Source organism: Tachysurus fulvidraco, chromosome 21 (assembly GCF_022655615.1).
Source record: "Tachysurus fulvidraco isolate hzauxx_2018 chromosome 21, HZAU_PFXX_2.0, whole genome shotgun sequence".
NCBI classification, from domain to species: Eukaryota; Metazoa; Chordata; class Actinopteri; order Siluriformes; family Bagridae; genus Tachysurus; species Tachysurus fulvidraco.
In genome coordinates this window covers 634,598-643,721 of record NC_062538.1, presented here as the reverse complement: position 1 = coordinate 643,721, position 9,124 = coordinate 634,598, and the positions used below count along the sequence as shown (strand labels likewise).

The window sequence follows — 9,124 nt, the reverse complement described above, 5'->3', positions numbered from 1 at the left end:
ATGCATTTAATTGTTTGTGTAGTTCATTGATTGTGTGTGTGTGGGACCCGAGAGAGACGGTTACTCTGAGGATTCCTTATCTGTACAGTACAGCTGGTTGTCAGTGCCTCGCCTCCATCCTGCTAATCTGTATTAACACTTTCCTTTCACTAAACTGTTCAACACCATCACAGTGTTTGTTTGTTCAGATCAGGAACCATCTTGTGTCAAAACTCCCAATTTTCTCCAAGTGTGTGTGTGTTTGAGTCATGCAGCAGCAGCAGCTTCTCCTGAAGTCTGAGGACAAAATGCAGCAGTTTAGTGAAGGAGGTCTGGAGCTTCCTGCTACACAAGCTGAGCGATGGACATCATGGAGTGACGAGGCAGAACTTCCTGTACTGACTCAGCCCGGTCTCGGAGTAACTACCACCACGGTGACCACCATCACTCAGACGGGGGGAGACTGGAGTACGGGTCTGTTTGACGTGTGTGACGACGTCAGCACCTGTAAGAGGACACGAGGTTCTGGTTGTGAGAAAATCATGACGGTGTTGACAGCATTTCAGAGATCAGAACAGATGCAGTTTTAAAAGTGTGAAGATGTTTAACAGAAATGTGAAGATAACGGAAGCTCGTTTCAGCTTGTGTGAGAAGATCTGAAGACTTTAGAACGTTTTTATACTTGTGTAAAATGTGTGCGTAGAATTTTATACACATCACATTACATATACATCGCTCACACATGATCACAGCAGCCTTTAAATACAATTTAGTGTGTAAAGGTGTGAGAGGAGCACAGGAGCGAGTTATTCACTCTCTAAGGGGTTTGGGATGAACACTAGGGGGCAGAATTCATGAAAAAAACATCCAAACTAGAGAGGAAGAGGAGGAGCTCACCTGAGCCTCACCTACTGGTCTGTAGATACCTTCTCTGACCTTCTCTGATCCATGTTACTGTTCATTTCAAACACATGCTGTAATTAGACCTCAGGAGGCTTCGGCTTCGTTATCGGGTCTCGTTTCTCCAGCTGCATGAGATTGTTTACATAAATATGGTGTTCATGAAAATCTTGTCTTACTTGTGCTCCTGAGTGTGTAAATTTACACTTTAGTGACATGAAGACGTTTGCAGTGTTTAGCAGACGTTCTGATCCAGAGAGACTTCTAGAAGATCTTTAGAGTCTCGATCAGAAACACGTCCTCATGATAATTCTCTCGCTCATGGACTAAGAGCTTCATCCAGAACAAAAAATGAATCAGTCTGTTACAATGAAAGAAACAGTGGTTTATAAACAAGGGACTGGTCTGTCTTTCTCTGTCTATCTGTCTTTTGTCTGTCTGTCTTTCTCTGTCTATCTGTCTTTGTCTATCTGTCTGTCTTTCTCTGTCTATCTGTCTTTGTCTATCTGTCTGTCTTTGTCTATCTGTCTGTCTGTCTCTGCCTATCTGTCTTTGTCTATCTGTCTGTCTGTCTCTGTCTATCTGTCTGTCTGTCTCTGTCTATCTGTCTTTGTCTATCTGTCTATCTGTCTGTCTTTCTCTGTCTATCTGTCTTTGTCTATCTGTCTGTCTCTGTCTATCTGTCTTTGTCTATCTGTCTGTCTTTCTCTGTCTATCTGTCTGTCTGTCTCTGTCTATCTGTCTTTGTCTCTCTGTCTGTCTGTCTCGGTCTATCTGTCTTTGTCTATCTGTCTGTCTGTCTCTGTCTATCTGTCTTTGTCTATCTGTCTCTGTCTATCTGTCTTTGTCTATCTGTCTGTCTTTCTCTGTCTATCTGTCTGTCTGTCTCTGTCTATCTGTCTTTGTCTCTCTGTCTGTCTGTCTCGGTCTATCTGTCTTTGTCTATCTGTCTGTCTGTCTCTGTCTATCTGTCTTTGTCTATCTGTCTCTGTCTATCTGTCTTTGTCTATCTGTCTGTCTGTCTCTGTCTATCTGTCTTTGTCTATCTGTCTGTCTGTCTCTGTCTATCTGTCTTTCTCTGTCTCTGTCTGTAAGAAATGGAAACACTGTTGGAGTCTGGCGGATTTATTTTCAATTAAAATCTCTCTCTCTCTCTCTCTCTCTCTCTCTCTCTCTCTCTCTCTCTCTCTCTCTCTCTCTCTCTCTCTCTCTCTCTCTCTCTCTCTCTCTAGCTTTAGTAGGAGTGTTCATGCCGTGTTGTCTGGATGTGAGTTTGGCTCATCAGTATGGAGAGTGTTTGTGTCTGCCTCTGTTACCTGCCTCCACTTTTGCCCTGCGGGTCGCCTTCAGAGAGCGTTTCAAAATCAGGGTGAGAAAAAAGTTGAACAAAATGACAAAAAAGATAAAAATGATACTGCTTCATTCTCACTGTTCCTTCTAGCTCCAGAGTTATCACCACACCTAGTGGTCAAATATGAGAACTGCAACAAGTGTGAATAAACAGAGGCCCACTGGGACAAGACTCGTGTGGTCTTCGAGATCTGAAGCGAACATACTGATATCAGGAAACACACCTGCTGTATTATCATGAGTCATGAGTCAGATTATCATGCGCTTATCATGAGTCAGTAACCTGCAGAAAAAGGTGTATGATATTGTATTACAGGTCTGTGTGTGTGTTGTGTATCTGCAGGGCAGTGTGTGTGATGACTGGGTGACGGTTTTCTGCTGCTATTCTCTCGCTGTGTGTCAGATGATGCGGGAGATGAAGAGGAGGCTGAAGAAACAGACATACACCGTTACCACCACACTGGAGAGTTGCTGAGAGAGAGAGAGAGAGAGAGAGAGAGAGAGAGTGTGTGTGTGTGTGTGTGTGTGTGTGTGTGTGTGTGTGTGTGTGTGTGTGTGTGTCTCCCCTTTCTGGACTAAAATAAAATAATTTCTTCATATTTGTTTAGTGTTCATTTGTATGTGGTTTAATTTGTGTGAATTTGGTCCTGAGCGTGTTCAGGACTGAGACGTGTAGAGAGACGTGTAGAGAGACGTGTAGAGAGACGTTAGTGAAATCTCTACATGCTGCTGTGAGTAAAGCTGCTTTTCCTACAGAGGAGTGTTGTGTAACTTCCCTCTTAAAGTCTATTTATATTTCAGGTTATAAAGGAATAGATTCAGCACCAAACTTAAACTCTGTAAGAAACCTCAGAGATTTAAAGATATATCACACACACACACACACACACACGCGCGCGCACGCACACACATACACACGCGCGCACGCACGCACACACATACACACGCGCGCACGCACACACATACACACGCGAGCACAGACACACACACACACACACATATACACACACGCATAGACACACACACACATACACACACATGCACATAAACACACACATATACACACACACATACACATACATACTCACACACGCACGCACACACACATGCACACACACACACATACACGTGCGCACGCACATACACACACGCGCGCACCCACATACACACACATACACACATACACACATACTCACACACGCACGCACACACACACACACATACACACACATACATGCACACACACGCGCACACACACACACATACACACATACACACACATACATGCACACACTCACACACACACGCGCACACACATACACACACTTAGACACACAAACACATATACACACACACACATACACATACACACACACATACACACACATACATAGACACACATACACACACACATACACACATACATACAGACACACACACACACGCACACACATACACACACTTAGACACACATAGAAACACACACACACACTCACACACACTCATAGACACACATACACACACATAGACACACACATACACACACACACACATACACACACACACACACACACACACACACACACATACACATGTTCATCAGTCAGGACTTTACAGTTATGATGACAGTCACAGCTACAGTTAGGTTTACAGATTAATTTACACTTGTACTTACAGGTCTTGGTGCTGCAGTGATCTAGAAGTGTTTCAGAAATAAGCGCCTTCTGAGGAAGAGAAGCAGAAGCATCTGAAATGCTCGGACCAAGCGTACACCTCGTACACACAGAGTTCTGAATTATTCAGAACATGATGTGTAAAAACAAGGTGTTCATCTCTTCAGCCCTCTGAGCCTCGGCTCTGCTGGAGCTTTCAGCAACACTGATGAATCCCAACACGGCTCACGGTGCACAGATTAATATAAAAAAGTCTAGCAGTTTATTAAATTCCCTTCTCACCCAGGTGCTATCATCAGGGGCAGGACCTGAACTCTGGATTCTATCTTTATAGATAAAAAAACAGCATTAGAAGATGATAAAGCGTACAGCGTTCTAAAAGTCTGGAAAGAGAAGATAACCATGAAAGTTTTAGAGATTTCAGCATCTTATTAAACATCTCACATTAAAATCAGGTGAGAACTTGAGAAAGTCCAGAACCTGGAGTGGGAACATCCTTCTGGATTCGTTTGGGGTTGTTCGAGTCATGCAGATTGCTGCTATTTTAGTTTTCCCCTGAGCAACAGTGACACATCTCATAATTAATGACTCCAAGAGCTTTGCCTCAGCAGCATGGAACCCTACAAGATCCTGCAATAATGTATTCCGTCCTGTTATTAAGGTATAGATTAGTGTAACGTAATGATCAGCTGTAATAATAAACACTCTGGTCTATCATTCTGAATCATTTTGGACTTTTATGTCATTATATAAATGATATAAGTTTTGTTTGTGTGGCTTAGTGTTTAGCAAGTTCGCCTCACACCTCCAAGGTTGGGGGTTCGATTCCCACCTCCACCTTGTGTGTGTGGAGTTTGCATGTTCTCCCCGTGCCTCGGGGGTTTCCTCCGGGTACTCCGGTTTCCTCCCCGGTCCAAAGACATGCATGGTAGGTTGATTGGCATCTCTGGGAAATTGTCCGTAGTGTGTGTGTGTGTGTGTGAATGAGAGTGTGTGTGTGCTCTGTGATGGGTTGGCACTCCGTCCAGGGTGTATCCTGCCTCGATGCCCGATGACGCCTGAGATAGGCACAGGCTCCCCGTGACCCGAGAAGTTCGGATAAGCGGTAGAAGATGAATGAGTGATTATAAGTTTTGTATAGATAGCAAAGAAATAATCCCTCAGACCTGCGTCTCTCTAACCAGGATTCTTTCACTAACACCAGTCAAGATGTAGAAGCTCAAAAACATCAAGCCAACATTCATCAGTCTGATGTTATCGTTAAAGCCGAGTCTCGATCCGGTTTCCTGCCGGTTCACTGATCCGGCTCTCTACAGATACTGTGCTGTTCAAATGTTTAACAGGAAGCAGGTTCACTGCATCGTATGAAGAAAGAGGAAAAAACATAAAGCACACACAGTTTTAGAGTCTCATGCTGTGAGCTGATCCACACTGTCATTTCTGAGGGTTAACACCAGGACACACACTTTCCACACACACGCCAGGGCCCAAGACCACAACTTATCATTTAGCTGTCAGCAAATCTGCCAGAGAAGATACAGAAAATGTCAGTGCTGATTTATTTACTGTTCATTTGAGTCTGCAGAGTTCAACTACACTCAAGTACACTTGTGTGTGTGTGTGTGTGTGTGTGTGTGTGTGTGTGTGTGTGTGTGTGTGTGTGTGTGTGTGTGTGTGTGTGTGTGTGTGTGTGTGTGTAAATTGTGTGCAATGATCTCAGTGTGACACATCACATTGCTCCTGTTCCGCTGAGACCTTCTCGTGTTTAATAATAATAATCCTGAGAGGTGTTCAGTAATCAGTAGTATTCCTTCTCTTTCTTACACAGCAGGATGCTGTCAGATTGAGTTGTTTTTAACCCTTTAAGACCTGCAACAGAAAATAGATTCTATTCATTTTAGAAATAAATGAATGATGTTCTCCCCGTGCCTCGGCGGTTTCCTCCGGGTACTCCGGTTTCCTCCCCCGGTCCAAAGACATGCATGGTAGGTTGATTGGCATCTCTGGAAAATTGTCCGTAGTGTGTGTGTGTGTGTGTGTGTGTGTGTCCTGTGATGGGTTGGCACTCCGTCCAGGGTGTATCCTGCCTCGATGCCCGATGACGCCTGAGATAGGCACAGGCTCCCCGTGACCCGAGAAGTTCAGATAAGCGGTAGAAGATGAATGAATGAATGGATTTAGTGCACAAAACTTCAGTGCAAAATGATTTACATGTGCCAACATTTACTGATAATTCCCCTTTATTACATCTTTTACTCAGGAGAACAAACATACCGTATCACACAGATGAAATCTGGAGTAAACATTTTTTGAGAAAGTAAAAGTGAAGGTTAACAGCTCACTGTGTTCATTACTGATAATAATAATACTCATTATTACCCCTAGTGAACGCACACAGAGTGCAAACGCAGATAAAAACAAGTGTGTGTATTTTAATAATGATTTAACTCATTATCTGGTGGCTCGACACATCAAACGATCCTTTAACCTAGAAGCAAGAAAAACAATTTCACACACGACTGATTTCACAATAAACCCAAACACACAAAAGAGACAGAATAACTCGGTAGGTTGTTGAAGGCACTAACGGTCGTCTGCAGCGATAATTACCAGATTGATGCTGGAATACATCCAGACTAATGTGCTGTTTGTTGCCTTTCCTCTAATGCTGAAATTGTCTGGAAATTCTACGAAGCATAAAATGGCTGAAAAGAAAGAAATAATAGAGCTGCCGATGCTAAAGTGCTAAACTTCACAGGTCCGCTTTCTAACACACGCACAGAATAAGAAAAACGTGCTTCAGGAGACTGAAACCTGCTGAAACGTTCCTGCTGAGATACTTCAACCATGATTATTTGATGAAAGCAGAAGGTCTCGGTTTCTGTGTCTGTTGTTCCGCACCTGAGCTGAAGTGCTGAATAATTCAGCAGCCGGTGAAGAATGAACGACTCTCGACACCAGACTGTCAGCATCCATGGCAGGGGGTTCGCACTTCTCAAGCCAGGCGTATAACATCAAAAACATGGAGGAGAGCTCGAAGAAGACGGGGCCGAGGAAGGTGAGGTTCAAGCTGGCCTCGTCGTACAGCGGCCGAGTTCTGAAGCACGTCTATGAGGACGGCCAAGAGCTGGATAGTCCTGAGGAGAAGTATCCTCACAGCTTCATCCACACAAAGATCCCTCAGCACCTGGACGTGGAGCAGCTGTGCAGCTTCAAGGAGGTTCAGGATCCCGATGGAGATCCTCCTACAGGTCTTATAGCCCAGCGCATTAACGTGTACCGTGCAGTGAGCGGCTTCAGACCTTTAACATCTAGTGACCAAGAAGATGAAAAGGTGAGTCCTGATCACACAGAGTGAGAGTTTTATCGACCATTTGTGTGTGTGTGTGTGTGTGTGTGTGTGTGTGTGTGTGTGTGAGATCTTGGCAACATAATCTCTAGCACTTTCCTCCTCTACCTCTAGTGTTACATAATTGATGTTTCTGATGGATATAAAAGTTTTTTCCCCTCAAAGACAGTCTATTTATACACACAAGGTCTCCAGAACATTCTACAACCTTTCAAACAGATTTATTTGTGAGTTTTATTTATTAGCATGAACCGAATATAAAAAGATTATGATATAAGATTGGCTTTTGAGCTTTTCTTCTCTTTGACACAGAGATCGTTCAAGACAAGTGAAATGTATTAAAATGGAGGAAGAGTCAGAGATGACTGCCGAGAAAATGGCTTTTGTATGTAATCGTGCTTAGGATTATTACAGCGTCAGTCATAAAGTCACGCTGTGGCGCTTGTGCTGTACGTCTGCAGCCGAGCAAATCTAACTCATCGTGACAGACGTTCTTTGTCTGGTTTCTCTCAAAGGAGCTTTGTGCTTTATTCGTGGCTTTCATTATTTATAGCAACAGATTCAAACAGATTCAAAGAGCCTTTTGTGTAACCGCTTCCTTTTTATTCCATTTATTAATAATACGTTTGCTGGATTCCTTCAGGCGGCGGTTTTAGACTTCGAAAAGATCATCATCTATACCAGCAACCTGAAGATCATCCGATCTCCTAGTAAAAAGGTCGACGGTGGCGTAAGATACCTCCACGGTCATGGAGAAGGACGTGAGGGTTCTCCGGGCCGTGAATCCAGATCTAAAGGGAGACACAGGACGAAAAGCCCCCGTAAGGAGGAACGACATCCTGCTCCTAAAGAAGAGGTGATTCTTTTTCCTAGTTTATTGTTGATTTAATTCTGTCCCCAGATCATGTGACAGATCATGTGACAGAGATCAGCTACAGTCTTCTGCTCATGGTGCACTGCAGGGCAGAATAACACACTCTTCTACATACAGGAGAACACAGACCACACATAACTGGCTAGATTCGACGTGATTGACAGGAGGGAGAGAGTAAGCCCCTCCCACTCCCACAGAATGAGCGAGTAGTTCAGGATTACAGGAGCACAGTACAGTTACAGGCAGCCTTCAGAAAAATCACCAACATTTACATATAAAACAAACGACATATTGTGTGAATTCTGAGCCGAATCATTTGGGATCAGAACATTTATGCTTAATACTGAATATCACTGAGTTTTTCTTGATTTGGTGTGAAATCCTGGAGGAACTGACAAACAAGTGAAGATCTCGACCCACTCCAACGGAGACACCACTGACTGATCGTTATAAAGGCTGAACTTTTAACAGAAAGGTTTTAAACCTTTAAGCTGAACTTTATGAACACACACTTACATAAAGTTTTACAGTCTTATGGCATCTGTTCATAATGTGCTCCCATATCACTAACGAGCTCTTCTTCTCAAATCAGGAGTTTAATAAGTAACATGTGTATTTACCCGTGTGATATGTGTACTTACCCCTAGTTACCCCGGTGTGATATGTGTACTTACCCCTAGTTACCCCAGTGTGATATGTGTACTTACCCCTAGTTACCCCGGTGTGATATGTGTACTTACCCCTAGTTACCCCGGTGTGATATGTGTACTTACCCCTTACCCCGGTGTTATATGTGTACTTACCCCAGTTACCCCTGTGTGATATGTGTAGTTACCCGTTACCCCGGTGTGATATGTGTACTTACCCCTAGTTACCCCGGTGTGATATGTGTACTTACCCCTAGTTACCCCGGTGTGATATGTGTAGTTACCCCTAGTTACCCCGGTGTGATATGTGTACTTACCCCTAGTTACCCCGGTGTGATATGTGTACTTACCC

At 43.6% G+C, this 9,124-nt stretch overlaps 2 protein-coding genes across 2 annotated transcripts in view; both read left to right on the top strand.

The window, feature by feature from the left end:
* Positions 1-137: 137 nt before the first annotated feature.
* On the top strand, positions 138-2,761 carry plac8l1 (PLAC8 like 1). The gene is made up of 3 exons (XM_027154323.2): positions 138-486; positions 2,112-2,248; positions 2,573-2,761. Exons 1-3 carry the CDS (start codon positions 249-251, stop codon positions 2,702-2,704), a joined length of 507 nt encoding a protein of 168 aa, XP_027010124.2. The 5' UTR covers positions 138-248; the 3' UTR covers positions 2,705-2,761.
* A 3,952-nt stretch (positions 2,762-6,713) lies between these two features.
* The window catches only part of LOC113647579 (glutaredoxin domain-containing cysteine-rich protein 2), a 4,178-nt gene continuing 1,767 nt past the window's right edge, over positions 6,714-9,124 (top strand). Inside the window, exons 1-2 of the mRNA XM_027154358.2 lie at positions 6,714-7,236; positions 7,895-8,107. Of these exons, the coding sequence (XP_027010159.2) occupies positions 6,877-7,236; positions 7,895-8,107 (573 nt within the window). The 5' untranslated portion in view covers positions 6,714-6,876. The remainder of the gene's footprint in view (positions 7,237-7,894; positions 8,108-9,124) is intronic.